The 18,857-nt window shown below is 40.3% G+C and overlaps 1 protein-coding gene across 2 annotated transcripts; it reads left to right on the top strand.

Annotated features, from left to right (window-relative positions):
- Window positions 1-1,362: 1,362 nt before the first annotated feature.
- TMEM9B (TMEM9 domain family member B) lies at window positions 1,363-18,857 on the top strand. 2 transcript variants are annotated; one of them, XM_045557479.1, is made up of 5 exons: window positions 1,363-1,462; window positions 4,170-4,261; window positions 10,957-11,065; window positions 12,876-13,010; window positions 17,693-18,857. In XM_045557479.1, the coding sequence occupies exons 3-5, from the start codon at window positions 10,982-10,984 to the stop codon at window positions 17,846-17,848; spliced, it is 375 nt and encodes a 124-aa protein (XP_045413435.1). In that variant the 5' UTR covers window positions 1,363-1,462; window positions 4,170-4,261; window positions 10,957-10,981; the 3' UTR covers window positions 17,849-18,857. The 2 variants fall into 2 exon arrangements, with proteins under 2 accessions (XP_045413435.1, XP_045413434.1); XM_045557478.1 differs by lacking the exon at window positions 1,363-1,462 and adding an exon at window positions 1,522-2,137.

The raw sequence follows: 18,857 nt of genomic DNA, 5'->3' as shown, positions 1-18,857 counted from the left end.
TAGTCACACTACACTCATGGCAGCCAGATTCTGTATTCTAGAAAGGCACTGCCTAATATCAATATAACATATTCTAGTAGCCACATTTAAGAAGTAAAAGCAAGTGGTTTGATAATATATTTTATTTAACCCAATGTTATCAAAACTATTTAAACCTTAATGTTTTAAAATTGAGACTTTGATTTTTTATACACTAAGTCTTTGAAAAACTGTATATTACAGCATCTCAGTTCAGACTAGCCACATTGCAAATGCTCAATTGCCACATGTAGTTAGTGGTTACTGTACTGGATACTGCAGCTCTAAAATTCTGCCCAGACTGAGTGTACTTCGTGTTTTTCCATTAAAAGATGAGGCCCATGAGACTGAGGCATTACTATATATTTCCTCTAAGCCTTTGTACCCCCATTCAAGGCCTTGAAAACAATTCTGAAGAAGGAAGAGAAGGTCTATGAAGTTTCAGCCAAAGAGTGAGCATTTCCTCTAGACACTAGACCTAGACAGCCCTAAACTGATCCCTAGCTTGCTGCTGCATCAGCTTTTAACAGTCAGCTCCACAGTGCCTCAATGACACATTTGACCCAGAGTGTCTCCAGATTGTCCTCTGGCCAGCAGGACACCTACTACTACAAAGACTTGAAAATTGACCAAAGTGACAACATCTTCACAGTGCAGCCTGGTGAGCGAGCATCTAGCCCTGGCCGCTCTGGTTCTGGTTGGGGCTGGGCACCACTTGCCATTTGGAACTGAAAGGGGCTAAAATATACTTGGTGCAACATCAGACACCTTCTTGTGTTAGATTCCAGCATCAATAAGAATCACATGGAAGAAAAATACTGAGAAAATTCTGTTAACTGAAACATTTCCACAAACTAGGAAAAGATTATCTTTAAAAAGTTTTTTCAGAGAAAGAAACAAGGGTATTACAACGGAACAGAATTTGAAATCCACAGAGTTCAATCCCCTTACTAAGCCAAGACCCTGAAGCCCAGAAAAGGAAGTGATTTGCCCAAGGTCATTCAGCAAATCCCTAGTGGCTGTGATGAGCACTGAATCCTTTCCACTACCTCCACTAACTGAAAAATATTTTAATGGCAAACATGCCATCTCCAGGGTACTTCCATAGTACCTACAGAGAATGACAGCCCTGGGAAGACTGGTGAAGTGCTCCCCTAACTCTGATTTAGGGGTCAGCCGCCCTGAAGAGACACTGCCTCGCCAGAGCGTAGCGCCCCGATTCCCCATCTCCTGGAGTTCTGGGCGGAGGATACTATTGGGGCGGTTCTTTCCCAACTCCACATCTTCCGGAGCCTGGCCTGGGCCGGGCCAGCCTAGCCCCGCCGCTGTGACCCACTTCCTAGCTGCAGGCTGGACCAAGGGGAGGCCACACCCACGAGGGCAGCTCACAGAGACTGTTAGAAACCCAGCGGGGAGTTGTGTCCAGGAGGCGCGTGGGCGGCAGGTTAGTACCTAACGCGCAGAGACGACCCCCGACCCTCTGACTGGGGGTGGGCTCTCCGGAAAGGTCCGGCTCGGCTAGTCCCGTCTCCACGGTTAGCACCCGCCCTGCCAGCGCCGGCCGGGATGGGTCTGGCATCAAGCGGCTCCGGCCCTCCAAGGGCCGCTGGAGTCCCCCGCCCGACGTCCGGCGCTCGCTGGGGTCTCTCTGGGTGGAAGGACTTTACATCGCTCTGGCGGCTCCACAAGCCCTCGGGGCCTCCGCGCCCGGGGAAGACATACAAGCGCCTCAAAGCTCTGCTGGGCCCACGCTGCCACCCCAGAGAGGCCCCCTTCCGTTCCGGAGCCGAGCGTAGGCCCGGTCGGGCCCTGGGACCGCGCAGTCTCCGGGCCCTTCCGCACCGGGAACCGTTTCCGGGGCGGATGTTTTTTGCATCTGACCCGGCGCACTGGTGACGCGAAGGCCCAGACGGAAGTGCGGGTGGAGGATCCCGAAACGGATCCCGAGCCTGAGCCCGACCCCGGAGCAGGTCTCGGGGGCTCCGGGCTGTGGGGACGGCCGGGCCTGGCAGCAATGGCGACTCTGTGGGGAGGCCTCCTTCGGCTTGGCTCCCTGCTCAGCCTGTCGTGCCTGGCGCTCTCCGTGCTGCTGCTGGTGCAGCTGTCAGACGCCGCCAAGGTGAGTCCCGCCCAGCCTTCGCTCCTGACAGGAGCTCCTCCCCTGCCTCTGGCCTTGCGGAAACTGGGTCTGCCAACCTGCTGTCCACCCAGTTCCCCTCCCAGCCCTGACCTCTGGACCCCTAGCTTCACAGCCCCGGCAAACCCCAGCTCCCACCCCTAAGCCTCTCGACTGCCTGCTAGCACTCTCGCCCTCAGCCCTTGGCAGCCTGGAAGTCACCGCCCCCACACCACCCCCATCCCTGACAGTACCCACAACCCGGACAGCAACTCCTCAACTCCTTGACATTTATTTCCCTTCCCAGCCCCGACAGCACCCACCTCAAACTATACAACCTTTTCAATTCTGAGAGCTTTTAACTCCAACTTTCCCTTTTCTGACAGCCTACCCACCCCATCCACCTCACAGGCTCCCCCATTCCTCAAGCCAATATGATAGGAAGCCCCCATCTGAGAGAAGCCTTCCCTATTAGGGACTAACTCACCTCAACTCATCCCTGAACATATTCCCTTCCCAATGTGGGAATCTGCCCCTCCTGGCAGGCTTCCCTCCCAATAAGGCCTACAAAGTATCTCTCACCAGCTTCTTGTTCTCATCTAACTCCCTCCACGGCCTCTTGGTCCCTTTTTTGCCTTCTCTCTTCTTGATAATTTAGTGCATAAGGGAGCAACCAAACTGCAAGAGAGGGGAAGTTGTGGCCTTCTCCTTGATTTGGCTTCTTGACCCTCTAGTCCCCTCTTGCTGCTCTTTGGTGCCCCTACTCTCCAGACTTGTCCTGGCCCCATGCATACTTGTGCTTCCTCTTTGATGAGCTAGCTCATTTTGAGGGAAAATAGAAGGAACTTACATTGGTATGATGGGAAAACAGAATGACATTGCAGTTTAAAAAATAAGAACTTTATAATATTTTTAAATATAGAGTCTGAGGAAGACGGTTTACAGGCAAGCAAATGTTTTTGATCAGGGATTCTTTTTGAAACCTTCCCCAGTTCCCACCAGAAACAGGGACAGTAGCATATCTCCTGACTTTCAAAACATTGCTGTCACTTTATGTAGTGTATTTTGATCATGTATTTATGTGTCAGTCTCCTTACTAGGGTGTGTCCTGATTATAGACAGGAACCATGTCTTATCTGAATTCACCTAATTGAGCACGAGGTCTGGCACAGAGCAAATGCTCACTAAGTGGTTGCTGAATAGTTTATGAATTGTTAACAGCTCTGCCAGATGTATCACTGTACATAGGAGCAGTGGGCATGGTCCTCTGGAGACTAATGAACCACTGCCTTCTCAAATAGATTCCCCTTTGCTGAGGAAGCATCTCCTGTTTTCTCTATCCAAACAGATACTTAATCACCTCTTCCTCCGCCTCTTGAAACTTGTTTTGCTGGTAGCTGTCCTTTCTGTCAATCAGGAAATTAGAAGCAAAGTTTCCTGGGAAGGATAGACCAAACTGATCTGTTAGAATCAAGGCACTTTCGTATGTACTTACTTTCTAGTTGTAGCTGGGTGCCTCTAAAACTTCATCCCTTCTGCAGGACTGTGGCCCAACCCCTTTTATCCATGTCAATAAATTCTACCAAAGGGTGAAAGGATGGTAGGTAGAACAATCGTGACTTTTTTTGTGAATATTTTTTAGTTTGATTCTTCCCCATCCTTCTTTAATCATAATCAGCATTCTTATTTATAGGCACAACTATCTGTTTACTATGTGTCTTCCTATTGACAGGTATATAGTGATAATATTAGCATAATTTGATTGTCAGGTAACCCATAAATATGGTTAATAAGTCGCAGATCATGGATTAGGCATTATTTTAAAATAATTTTGTATAATATATGCTGATTCATTAGCATTACCATAAAGAACTTATCGCTTTTAAAAACTTGTATCTCTCAAAGTTAAAGTTTTAAATGAATGGTTTTAGGATAATTGGCAGGGGATGCTTAGCAAAATGTGTATGATGCAGTTTTTAAAAATATTGATGATAAACTGTCAACAAGCCATACTAAGTTTCCCTTTTGGTTACAGAATTTCGAGGATGTCCGATGTAAATGTATCTGTCCTCCCTATAAGGAAAATTCTGGGCATATTTATAATAAGAACATATCCCAGAAAGATTGGTAAGTATTCTGGATTATTGAATTTCCTATCATAGTTCTTTCTGTGGTTGTCACTCTTAGTCCAGAATGTTCATCCAATGTATAATTTTCTTTTCTTTTTTTTTTTTTGAGACAGAGTGTCACTTTGTTGCCCGGGCTAGAGTGAGTGCCGTGGCATCAGCCTAGCTCACAGCAACCTCAGACTCCTGGGCTTAAGCGATCCTACTGCCTCAGCCTCCCTAGTAGCTGGGACTACAGGCATGAGCCACCATGCCCGGCTAATTTTTTTGTATATATATATTTTTAGTTGGCCAGATAATTTCTTTCTATTTTTAGTAGAGACGGGGTCTCACTCTTGCTCAGGCTGGTCTCGAACTCCTGACCTCGAGCGATCCACCCGCCTCGGCCTCCCAGAGCTAGGATTACAGGCGTGAGCCACCGCGCCCGGCCTAATTTTCTTTTTATGTACTTCTTTTTAAGCAAAAGTGTCAAATTGTATTTCCATTTGAAAAAGTAAGAGTAAGTCCTTGAGTGCATGATATAAGCCTAAAGGAATATAGCCAAAACACTCAGCCCAGGGGGACAAGGTTTCATGGGGGGATGGGACAGGTGTGTGGCACCTAACCTACCCATGGCTACTTTCCTGTGCCCCCTTAAGTTTTGGTGAGGGATCTTTTTCCCTTCGGCTTTTCAGTGGAAGGTAAGCAAGCTGCCTTTATCTGGGTTATAATTTTTACAACTTGCAAATTTTGGTGATAACATTGCCAAGTATGGGAGGCTATGTTTAAAAGTCTCATTTGATGTGCATGAATAAGTTATAAGCATGCCAAGTTGGTGATCCCTTCAGCCCTGGGGCAGTCAAGCAGGCCTTGTGATGAATGGGATCCTGACTGACTAGCCACCTGCAGCTTTCTCTGTTTATCCCAGCAGACCTTGGAAATGATAGCTTTTTCTACGTGTGTCATGAAATAGGTGAGAAGCAGTTGTGTTATAGTGGGACTAATGTGCTCCTTCTCATGGAATTATGATGTTTTATGGTTTGTAATCACAGTGGAAGACTGATGGGATAGGAATCCAAGAAAAAATAGCTAGGAACTTTCACATGTACCTGATTTCATAGCTAAATAGCCAGCAAAGGGTTTGAAAGCAAGATTAAATTCGTTTAGTTAAAGATATTCCAACCTGACTTGAAAAAGAAAAGGCAACCTTTGAGTGTGTTCAGTTTCTCTGATGCCATTGTCTGTTCTTCCTGTGATATGCATTTAGGTTCAGCCTAATATTTGGTAAGTGTGTTCTTGAGAACTTCTTGTAAAATTCCATGTTCTACTTTAAATAGTTTCTTATTACTAAGTGATTTGGCTATATTCTTATAGGTTTTATATCAGGAAGTTACTTTATATGATGCAAGAAAGTGCAAATGAATCTTTTTGTTGTTGAGGTGGGATCTCACTATGTTGTCCAGGCTAGTCTGGGCTCAAGCAATCCTCCTGCCTCAGCCTCCCTAGTAACTGGGATTACAGACATATACCACTGTGCCCAGCCATTTTAAGTTACTTCTATATATTTTCCAAATATATTGAACACTTACAATCAATTTATTATTAGTAGTAGTAGAATGAAATGCATATCATTTGAGTGGCAATTGAACTCACTATTCAAGTGTTTAGTGCTAATGTTTTCACTAACTTTTTGTTATTTCAAGGCTTAGAACCCTATGTTGTTCATCCCTGGTTATTGGTCAAAATAGGAAGCTTTGAAAATAACCAGTTGAATTCCCACTTAGAACTGGAACCAGACAAGGTTGCCCACTGTCCCCACTGCTATTCAACATAGTGCTGGAAGTCCTTGTGAGAGCAATCAGGCAAAGAGCAGAATCAAGGGTGTCCAAATGGGGACAGAAGAGATCAAACTCTCACTCTTTGCTGATGATATGATATTGTATCTAGAAAACCCCAAGGATTCAGCCAAGAGACTCCTGGAATTGATAAATGAATTCAGTAAAGTCTCAGGATACAAAATCAATACACACAAATCAGAGACATTCATATATGCCAATAACAGTCAAACTGAGAACCGAATCAAAGACTCAGTACCCTACACAATAGCAACAAAGAAAATAAAGTACCTAAGAATATATTTAAGGAGGTAAAAGACCTCTACAGGGAGAACTATGAAACACTGAGGAAAGAGATAGCAGAGCACATAAACAGGTGGAAAACCATACCATGTTCTTGGGTCAGAAGAATCAACATTGTTAAAATGTCTATACTACCCAAAGTGATCTACAGATCCAATGCAATCCCTATTAAATTACCAACATCATTTTTCACAGTTATAGTAAAAATAATTTTACGCTTTGTATGGAACCAGAGAAGACCCCATTTAGCAAAAGCAATTTTAGGCAATAAGAACAAAATGGGAGGTACTAATTTACCAGACTTCAAACTATATTACAAGGCTGTGGTTATTAAATCTGCTTGGTATTGGCACAAGAACAAAGACACAGACCAGTAAAACAGAACTGAGAATCCAGATACAAAACCATCCTCATATAGCCATTTAATCTTTGACAAAGCAGACAAAAACATACACTGGGGAAAAGATTCCTTATTCAGTAAATGGTGCTGGGAAAACTGGATAGCCACATGTAGAAGACTGAAACAAGACCCGCACCTTTCACCTCTCACAAAAATCAAATCACAGTGGATAAGAGACTTAAACCTAAGGTGTGAAATTATTAGAATTCTAGAAGAAAATATGGGAAAAACTCTTATAGACATTGGCCTAGGCAAAGAATTTATGAAGAAGACCCCAAAGGCAATCACAGCAACAACAAAAATAAATAAATGGGACCTCATTAAATTAAAAAGCTTCTGCACAGCCAAAGAAACTGTCATGAGAGCAAACAAACAACCTACAGAATGGGAAAAAATTTTTACATACTACACATCCGATAAAGGGCTGATAAATAGAATCCTAATTTAGAACGAAAGAAAATCAGCAAGAAAAAATCAAACAACCCTATCAAAAAGTGGGCAAAGGACATGAATAGAAATTTTTCAAAAGAAGACAGAAGTATGGCCAACAAACATAGGAAAAAATGCTCAACATCTCTAATCCTCAGGGAAATGTAAATCAAAACCACAATGAGATATCACTTATCTCCAGTGAGAATGGCCTTTATGAAAAAGTCCCAAAACAATAAATGTTGGCATGGATGCAGAGAGACAGGAACACTCCTACGCTGCTGGTGGGACTGCAAACTAGTGCAACCTCTGTGGAAAGCAATATGGGGATTCCTTAAACAGATACAAGTAGACCTACCATTTGGTTGACCAATCCCATTATTGGGCATCTACCCAAAAGAACAAAAGACATTCTATAAAAAAAGACATCTGCACTCGAATGTTTATAGCAGCACAATTCACAATTGCAAAGATGTGGAAACAACCCAAGTGCCCATCAATACATGAGTGGATTAATAAAATGTGGTATATGTATACCGTGGAGTACTATTCAGCTATAAGAAACAATAGTGATATAGCACCTCTTGTACTTTCCTGGATAGAGCTGGAATCCAGTCTACTAAGTGAAGTATCCCAAGAATGGAAAAATAAGCACCACATGTACTCACCATCAAATTGGTTTCACTGATCATCACCTAGGAGCACATTTAGGAATAACATCAATCGGGTGTCAGGCAGATGTGGGGGTGAGGAGGGGATGGGTGTATACATATATAATGAGTGCGATGTGCACCATCTAGGGGATGTACACACTTGAAGCTCTGATTTGGGCGGGGCAAGGGCAATATACATAACCTAAACTTTTATACCCCATAATATGCTGAAACAAAATAAGCAGTTTCAAACAAGGCTTGTTTAGGATTTTTCTTCCTTTTCTCCCATTCTCCCTTGCTTCCTTCCTGCAGCTTAGCTTTTTACTGGGGGTAAGTTCCCAGTTGGCACTGAAAAATTTTAACTGGCTTTAGAAGGGCAAGCAAATTATGATCAACCAAGTTATTACAGCTTTATGAGGCTTCCAATATCTGGGAGGCCCTAGATATATTTTTACCTTCTGTTTTCTAGGCCTTTCATTTTGTCCAGTTGTTACCTTTCATTCTTCATTGACTTATGCTAGCTGACGTAAAACTTAAGAAAAGTTAGAGTACTCTGATTTGTGTTGGGGATGTAGTTTAAAGTTAATAATGTCTTCCTTTTGCCAGTAGGGGGAAGTGTTGTCTAGTTCCTAAAGTGGTTGAGCTCTGTATAGGTCTAGCTTCGTTGATAACTAGTCAGCCAGAACCAAACTTCCTGCTTCCTCTTAGCCCTACATGACTTTTGCACAGCACTCTGTTCCTTTTTGTTTGTCCTTCAAAAGAAACACTCAATACTTACTCAGCATTTAGATTCCCAAGTAATTCTTAGGTATTGTTGCTGAGGCTTCCGAAGCTGAAATAGGAAGCTGAAAAGGAGATAAGTCTCATTTTCCTGAGGTTCAGAGAGAGACGGCGGGGTGACCTAGGAGGCAGGAGTCCTGGATTCTGGTCCTTTTTCAGCTACTAATTTACTCTGTGACCTTGTGCAGGTGACTTCTGTAAGTGTTGGGGTGGATGACCTCTTTGATTCTGAGGTAGATAGCCCCTGTTTTGGGATTTAGTTTCCTTTGCCCATTTTATGCCTGAATCCAGTTAGATACATGCTTGGCCTTCTATTTATTTGTTTAGAGCAGGTCTCACACTTTTGTGGTATAAGTTGCAGGACCTTACCCTCCTTTGAAATTCTGTCAGTGGAGATTTAATTTTTCATTACTACCTTTGTTAAAATGAAATTACCTGTTAAGGATGACTAACTGAACTTTTATAATTTATATTAATACCATTTTGAGTTTTCTTTCTAATGTCACAGTTCAGAGGCAACAGAACACGAAAAAGTACATTTTGATAGGTAAAGAGAAGGAATCACTCTAGAGTATTGGGTGGCCCCAAGAAGAATGAGTGAAATAAGATAGGATGCTATAGTAGAATGCTTGAGGCAGCCAGAAATGCCTAAGGAAGACATGCCTACAGGGAAGAGAATTGCCACGCAGCTGGCAGGAGGGCAGGGAAGCTTTTGCCTACTTTTGCTGAAGGCAATCAGAGTAGTAGACTCTTAACAGCTGAGGAGAGCAATAATTTAGTTATTTCTTAGAATTGATAGATTTCTAGGAAAAAAATATTTTTTATAGCTTTTTTTTTTTTCAAGAGACAGAGTCTTGCTCTATTTGCCCAGGCTGGAGTGTAGTCGCCCAACCATAGCTCACTGTAACCTTGAACTCCTGGGCTCAAACAATCTTCCTGCCTCAGCCTCATAAGTAGATAGGACTATGGGTGGGTGCCATCACATGGCTAATTTTTTTTTTTTTTTGGTAGAGATAGGTCTTGCTATGTTGCCCGTAGGGGTCTCAAACTCCTGGCCTCAACCAATTCTCCTGCCTTGATCTCTTGAAGTGCTGGGATTACAGGTGTGAGCCACTGCACCCAGCCTGGGACAATCTTATATGTGAACAATGCCCCATCTCACTTTAAACCATTTAAAGTAGTTTTGCTTGGTAACCGAACAGTAAGTATGACTTGATTTGTTAAGCAGTTTTCTATCCCCTTTGGGATTTTTCGGGTGTATTTTTATAACTGTTAACAGTATTTCAACTTTGAAAATAGACAACTACTCTGTACATATCTTTATGGCTTCTTAGATGGTTAAATCTTATTGAAATGGGCTGAGCGTGGTGGCTCATGCCTGTAATCCTAGAACGCTGGGAGGCTGAGATGGGAGGATCGCTCAAGGTCAGGAGTTCAAGACCAGCCTGAGCAAGAGCGAGACCCCATCTCTACTAAAAAAAATAGAAAGAAATTAGCTGGACAACTAAAAATATATAGAAAAAAATTATCCGGGCATGGTGGCACATGCCTGTAGTCCCAGCTACTTGGGAGGCTGAGGCGGAAGGATTGCTTAAGCCCAGGAGTTTGAGGTTGCTGTGAGCTAGGCTGACACCATGGCACTCTAACCCGGGCAACAAAGCGAGACTCTGTTTCTGGAAAAAAAAAAAAAAAACTTACTGAAATGTTAATACTGAGAGAGGGAATTATTTCACTTTGCCTTATTGATTATTTGTTCCTTATATTCTTTAATTGGGTAAGTTCAGTGATTAATCTGGATTTCAGGAAAGTTTTTTTTTTTTTGAGTGCAAAAAATAAATATAAAATTTATTAAAACACCCACAATAGTTTAAAGATACCAGGAGTAATGCAGTTCACAAACCCAGTTGTTTGTGTAAATTATAATAAGATACAAATCTAAAAAGGATACATACTTGCAATTTCTAGGCACCCTAAATTAAATTTACTGAAACACTGGGGGAGAAGGGATGGTAAAGAGGGGTAGCTCAGAAGGCAAACCAATAAAGTGGAAGGAAAAAATATTAACAAAAAAGTAAAAATTATACAAAATAAAATTATCAACATAAATTTACTATACTAAGAATATCTACAGTTTAATAATACACATCCTATTGCCTTGAGACATTGCAAAAATCTGCCATTCATCCATCAACCCCAGATAAAACATCATTTCAAGTAGCCACAGTTTACAAAGTCAAGACGGAATATTCAAGTTTTGATTCTTGCAAGTAGAACACCCAGCCAGGCTTAAGCAGTATTTTTATCTTTGTATTTTTAGCGATTGCCTTCATGTTGTGGATCCCATGCCTGTGCGGGGGCCTGACGTAGAAGCATATTGTCTACGCTGTGAATGCAAATATGAGGAAAGAAGCTCTGTCACAATCAAGGTAAAAAATATATATGTGTGTGTCTATCTCTTTTCTGCTTTTGCATGGTCTCTAGACAAAACAAAAATTTAGATCCCCACCCCAAAAGGAAAAATGGGCCTGCTCTCTGCATGCCCCACTAAAATGTTTTGTGGATTAATTAGGATACATTAGATATGTGAAATGGCATGACAATGCCCTATGTGTAATTGGCATATTCCAGAAAGATGTCCCAGCTTCCCAGTGGGCCATGCATGCCAAAGGCTAGTGAGAGACCAGCATGATGAAGCCCTCTTCTCCCTGCCCTCCCAGCACCTTGAAAAAATATGTATAGTAACTATTCTAGAAACATCACTTCTGGATTTTAAGATTTCCCATCTTTATTTCCTGTAGGTAGTGGAGTGCTGGTAACTCTTATCATCATTTAGATCTCTAATGAGTTCAGTTCTTTATTATTGAACTATTGGTTCTTGGATAATGGTTCTCCCAAATTTTTTTCATGTGGCACTTTCCATTTCTTCCCCCCAAAAAGGCCTAGTGGGGAATCTATGGTGGTCAGTTATAATAATCACAAAGATTTCTGTTGTAATTGACCCTGTGGGAGAGCTCCTGCTCCAGCAGGGTGCTATACTGTAGAGAAATCCTCACTGTACTATTTTTCTAACAGATTTTTTGATGTATAATTTATATTCCCTAAAAGTCACTCATTATAAGTGTATAATTTTATAAATTTTAGCAAATTTAAAACTTTTTAAAATCCAGTTTTAGAACATTCCCATCACCCCAAAAAGATCCCTCATGCCCATTTACAGCTATCCCCATTCCCACCCTTAGCCCCTGACAATCATTATTCTGCTTTCTGTCTCTACATGTCTAGAGGTTTCATATAAATAGGATTATATATGTGGTATGACAATGTGGTCTTCAGTGACTGGCTTCTTTCACTTAGTATAATATTTATCCAAGTTGTAGCATGTATCAGTAATGCATTCCTTTTTATTGCTGAGAAGCATCCCATTCTGTGAATATCCATTCATCAATTGATAGACACTTGGATTATTTCCAAATTTTTACTATTATGAATAATACTATCATGAATATCTGTGTACATGTCTTTGTGTGGTTATGTTTTCCTTTCTCTTGGGTAAATTTCTTAGAGTGGTAAGTTTATGTTTAACTTTTTAAGAGACTGTCAGATTGTTTTCCAGAGTGGTTATAACATTTTACATTCCCATCAGCAGTGTATATAAGGGCTCAGTCTCTCCATACCTTTGCCAACACTTGGTATTGTCTACTTATTTTATGGCCATTCTAGTAGATATGTCATACTGTACTTTTTGTCAGCTCACAAATTAAGATCCCAAGAAAATCACTGGCTTAGAAAGTATTTTTGTATATCTAAATTGATCTAAAAGAGTATTCTGTTGAAATTCACCTGAATTACATTTTCTGTTGGGTTCCTTTAAGTTGTTTTGGCAGCAGTGCTGCTGAATCTAGGACACTATGTTCTGCTGAAAAAAGAAATCTGTGCTAGCATTAGTGACAAGTGATTAGCAGTAGGTGAAGATGGAGTTTTGAAGACTCTCAAAATGGATCCTAAAGACAAAATGCTTCCTTTTCTCTTTTTCTTTAATACTTTGGTGAAGAGTTTCTTATATTAGTATCTGGTTTGTATAGAAATCCTATGGGCTTAGCAAATAATCAGTCTGCTTTACTGTCAACATACAAAATTCTTATTTCTTGAGATGTAACTTCTTTTCTTTTCTTTTTTTTTCCCCAAAACACCACAGATTGATACTGAGAGATGTAACTTATTTTCAATTTCCTTTAGGTTACCATTATAATTTATCTCTCTATTTTGGGCCTTCTACTTCTATACATGGTGTATCTTACTCTGGTTGAGCCCATACTGAAGAGGCGCCTCTTTGGACACTCACAGTTGATACAGAGTGATGACGATGTTGGGGTAAGTTCGCCTGCCCTACCTGTGCATGGCCAGTCTTTGTCATCATCTGATGTAAAGTGCAGGTGAAAAATAGTTGCATATATATGTTCGCTTGCTGGAGCAGATCCTCAACTAGCGAAGCTAAAGACAGTTCTAATTTTAGTATATTTCTTTATGAGGAAATCGCTCTATATTATAAGACCATAAATGTGGTGTTTTAAACTGATGATCTTTGGTAAGTGTGCTATGCAAGGCCTTGCCCTCAGTACCAAGGGCACAGTTTTCATTGACTTTCCATGTTTAAACTGAGATAGTTTCTGCTCAAGCTCCTGCCTAAAACACTGTTCCTGTCAGTGTCACCAAATATTTTAGAAGGCAGAGTGGTTTCAGTGAAGGGAAGCATGAAGACCATGATATTCTTTTCTTAATGAAATACAACTTGATAACTTGCTAATGTTTTCTATTTCCTTTTTTCTACTGCTTAAAAAAAAAAATCTGTCATCTTTAACTCTAGAAGAAAATGAAACTATCACTCTAGATTCTCTTCCTATCTTTAAAATACATTTATATTTGTATATACAATGGGTGTAATTAGTGTATAAATTATTTCATGGTCTCCTTTTTGTTTTTAACACTACTTCATTAAAAAATGTCCAGAAATTGACATAGTCCACAAACTTGTTATTCAGTATAGCTTAGAGAATTATATTGTTTAACCGTTATCCTATTTGGGACTGTTTCTAAATTTTCTACTTTTTCATTATTATATATAATTATTTTTTTAGAAATTTTTCTTTTGGATTATTTTATTAGACTATGTTCCTTAAAGTGGATGAAATGCACATAGTTTCAAGAATCAATTCCAAAAGCTAAACCTGGAGTGAGCCCTTGCCAGTCACACTCAGAAGTCCTTTTACTCTGGAATAGCTTGTGGACCTGTTAGTAAAAGATGGGAAAAGGGATCATTCTGACTAGATGGCTTGAGGTATAACAAACAGGCTGCTTTTTGGTCAACACACTGTTGTCTCATGAATATCAATGACAAACACTCATTTGGTCAAGACTGAATTTTTTTAGTGAAGAACTTTCATAAGAACACCTCTGCCTCTTTTTCCCTTGCCGCTTTTATTAACTCAAACAACATATAATGAGTTAGCTTTTCTATACCAGGTACTATGCTGGGTACTAAGAATAAAGAGATAAATAAAACACAAACAGATATGTAAAAGAAATGACTAATGTTTACCCCATTTTTAATCATGTAAGAAACACATATTTTATTTTATTTATTTATTTTTAGAAACACATATTTTAAAGAATTCCAGGAGGGGATTGATAGGGTGGGAGAAAGTTAAGACTAGAGTTCTGGTGCAGTCAAAAAGCAGACATAGTAGGGCTCATGGGTGAGAGAGCTGGAAGGACAGGAAGTTGTATACCAGGAGCATTAGAGTCTCAAATACTGTTTTCATGTTCGTTTTCATTCACATATTCAGAGTTTCTCAATCTTGACACGATAGACATTTTGGGTCAAATTATGCTTTGTTATGGGGGGGTGGTGGCTGTACTATTCATTTTAAGATATTTCATAGCATCCCTGACTTCTGTCCACTGGATGCCAGTAGCACCCCTCCATCCCAATTATGGCAATCAGAAATGTCCGTAAACATTGCCAAATGTCCCTGGGGGAGCAAAATCACCCCCACTTGAGAAATACTGACATATGAGAATGTTATGTATCAAAGGCCACGTAAACCATTTTCATTATAGTCACATAGGTTGAAAGTTTGACTTAAACTACATCCTTCACAGCTGTGGTCCTCAACTCCCAGGCCATGGCCCAGTACCAGTGTGTGGCCTGTTAGGAAATGGTCCATGCATCACCACCTGAGCTCCCCATCACCACACCCCACCCCAGCCCACCCGTGGTCTGTGGAAAAATTATCTTCCATGAAACCAGTCCCTGGTGCCCAAAAGGTTGGGGACCACTGCTTTACAGCATTAATATCTGTTCCTGATTTTAGAAATAGACAATATAATACACACAGAACATGAAAGAAATGGATGCACAAATGTGTAGACAAAAACATGTAGGGCAGGCATTTGATTGATGAGGTCACATGTTCATTAACCTTTTTGCCAACCAGTGATTGTTTCTGCCTATATGTTGACCATTTGAGAATATTGTCTCTGAGAGGCCTGGCTGACTCTTCTGACTCTTGGATATCTGTTAAACAGATTATGGGTAGAGAGTGTTTTTTCTGACCACAGCTGTAAATTTATGGTAACAACTCTGTAGACAAAGAAGTTAAATTTAAATTCCTGCAGTTGTTGCTTATCCAAGATGTGGGTTATTTACTATTTATGTACTTTAAAAAATGCTTTTGTTAAATTCTCAGTTTTCATTTTTTCCGTTTTTTGCTCCATGTAGAGCCTTTTAAAGCAAATAAGTTAATACAAATAGTTAAGAAGCTCACTGCAAGAAGTCATAATATTTACTGTATCGTATATCCATGACACATTATCATTATTATCAAAGCATTACATTAAAACATGTTTTGTATTTATTGTAATTTTATCAGGTGTAAAAAGAACAAACATATAAAAAGGATAAATCTCTATTTGCATTCTCTCAGCATCCATGACCATGTGCAGCTAGTTCAATCTTGTTCTGATAGGTGGAGAACAGACCCAAAGGATTAACTGGTTTGTTTAGTCTTTTGAATTCGTCCCTTAAGAAGATTTTTCTCTCCCACCTTGGAGAGTAGATAACAGGACCATGAAACTGAGAGGTGCTCTGCTGATAAAGTACGCCCTACTTCCCATTATTGTTTATGTCAAAACAAACCAATGGTGATATTTTTTCCCCTCTGATCCTTGACTCAGGAGATATTTTATATACAATTTCATTGAAGCACCATATTCCTGTAGTGTCATTTTAATCTTCCTGACCAAAATCTGTGTTTTGAGAAGATACAACACTAAGTCACGGTTAGTTGAGCTAAGTTTTTGTGTGGGTGCTAATTTGTTAAATGACCTTGGGTCAGTTTATTTCCTTGTGGGAAATCAGTCCTACAACTTTAGCCTTCCTCTTTGCTTACCTTCTTCCTTACATCTTTGAAACATTTTGAACTTCATGGAATTGTCTTTATCATTTTCATTTGTAAGGTTAAAAATTTTAAAGTAGCCTGGTAGTCCTAGCTACTTGGGAGGCTGAGGCAGGAGAAATGCTTGAGCCCAGGAATTCAGGGCTATAGTGCACAGTGATCGTGCCTGTGGATAGCCACTGCACTCCAGTCTGAGCAACATAGCAAGACCCTGTCCCTTAAAAAAAATAATAATAAATTATAAGCCATTACCTAAATTAAGTGAAAAGTTGAAGGAATCTTGGTAAAGAAGGCAAGGAAAGATTCTTTATAGAAAACTCTTTGATATCTTTCAAATGTAAACATTGTGCAAATGTTTTGCTATAGAAAAAGAGCAGGTTTTATAACACTATATTGTTATAGTTGTGTATAGAGTTATGTGGTTATATGTAGATTTCCGTGTACATGCAGATTCTTGCCCTGGATTATATAGTAGAGCTTTTTCAAACATGCACAGCAAAACAATTTTCTTTCCTAGAGGCAAAGCTTAGTTTAAAAGGTAAGACTTGTGACTTGGATCTTATGTTGGAACATTTGGAAATTTTGCTAACCTGGGTTTCAGGAAAAAGAGATCAAGGAAAAGGCAAACAAAAGCAATAAATTACTACTGAATGCTTTTTGTCATTTAGGCAGCTGTGTTTATATCTCATTCATAGATAGATTAGCGTGGTGGTTTCCTGTGTAATGACTACAAACATCCAGTTGCATTGGTTTACTTTAACCAGGGTAGGCTGGTTTCCTACACAGATACCTGGGTAACCCTTCAATAGCCTCTTTCCTAATGCAGCAACTTGCATGGAGGCCTCTGGGTATTCAGAAATGAAAGATTCAAGTCTTTGTCCACTAGAAATGCTGAAGTAAATAATTCCTTACTGTCCTTGGTAATAGAGGGTAATTATAGCACTTTAGCTGTGTCTCTTTACAGACTGGGAAAGGGGAGAAATGAGAAAGCTTTTGGAAACTAGCCCATTTTGTGTATATGTTGAGGGTATAGGGAAAGATGAAAACAAACCAAGATAAGACCTTGTCAACTCATCTTCCAGAGTGAATGTGGCTCCAAGCTGGCAAATAAATAATTCTAATATAATGGAGTCAGGAAATTAAAAGACAGATCTTTCCTCTGCCACAGATTAGCTATATAGTGTTGAATAATGGAAGGAAAGGCCCTGCTTTCCATATCTAAAACCTGGAGATAATAACATGAAAATAGATTTTCTTTTCCCTACTAGTCAGGGAAGACTTCTGTTTAACACAAATAACCACTGTCTTTGGCTTGGTCTCTGCTTCTTAAGGGAAATGGTCTTTGGAAATGGTGACCCATGGAAATACCCCTTCATTGCTATTTCCTGAACCACCTACTTCTGATCGTTGAGTTCATCCTACTTCTGATCGTTGAGTTCATCCTACTTCTAGTTCAGTGCCCGGGAGTGCTTAGCCAAATAGATGCTCTGTTTGAAAAGTCCACCTGCTCCTGTCTCTGTCGTAGACTAAATGCTATTTTGTGTGTGTGTTTTATGCTAACCATGCCATCTATGATGTTCTCCATTCCTGGACTTTTAGGATCACCAGCCTTTTGCAAATGCCCATGATGTGCTGGCCCGCTCCCGCAGTCGAGCCAATGTACTAAACAAGGTAGAATATGCCCAACAGCGCTGGAAGCTTCAAGTTCAAGAGCAGCGAAAATCTGTCTTTGACCGACATGTTGTCCTCAGCTAATTGGGAATCAAATTCAAGGTGACTAGAAAGAAACAAGGCAGACAACTGGAAAAAACTGACTTGAGTTTTCCTGGGTTTTATTTTAATACCCTGTTGATTTCAAACTGGAAGATTCAAAACTGGAAGCAAAAACATGCTTGGTGTTTTTTTTCTTGTTAACATATTAATAAGAGACATTTTTAAAACCACACATCTCAAAGTCAACCAGTAAACCTTTTCCTATTTGTGACTTTTACTAATAAAAATAAATCTGCCTGTAAATTATCTTGAAGTCCTTTACCTGGAACAAGCGCTCTCTTTTTCACCACAGTTTTAACTTGATTTTCAAGATAATTTTCAGGTGTTTTGTTTTTTGGTGGGAGAGGGGAGGGATTCCTGGGAAGTGCTTAACAACTTTTTTCAAGTCACTTTACTAAACAAACATTTGTGAATAGACCTTACTCTATTTTCAAGTTTTGTTTATCTTCTGCAATATAGCCAGCCTCATCAAAGTGCTGACTACCCATTTGACTTTTGCACTGACTGTATTATCTAGGTATCCGGTTGGCCCGTGGCTGCACTTCATGGTAAACTGGATCTGAAATGCCTGATGGCTCCTAACAAAATGCAGATTTTCTTCATGTACTGTGATGTCTGATGCAATGCATCCTAGAACAAACTGGCCATTTGCTAGTTTACTCTAATGACTAAACATAGTCTTGGTGTGTGTGGTCTTTCTCATCTTCTTCTAGTATCTTCAAGGACAAATCCTATGGACTTGGACACTGGCAATAAGGAAATTTTCTTTTAAACCCAAGCCTCCCTAGATTGATATTGTACACATATTTGTCAGCATTTCCGGTCGGTCATGTTGAGAGGCAGCTGTTTGAACTCTTGTGTGTGCAGCTTTGAACTGGGACTAGGGTTCCGGGTGCCTCTCTCTGAAAGGTATAACAGTTATTGGATAACTGGCTTTTTTCTTCCTATGTCTTCTTTGGAATGTAATAATAAAAATAATTTTTGAAACATC

Source organism: Lemur catta, chromosome 7 (genome assembly GCF_020740605.2).
Source record: "Lemur catta isolate mLemCat1 chromosome 7, mLemCat1.pri, whole genome shotgun sequence".
NCBI classification, from domain to species: domain Eukaryota; kingdom Metazoa; phylum Chordata; class Mammalia; order Primates; family Lemuridae; genus Lemur; species Lemur catta.
Note: the sequence above shows the minus strand (reverse complement) of the source record. Positions and strands in the feature narration are given on the sequence as shown.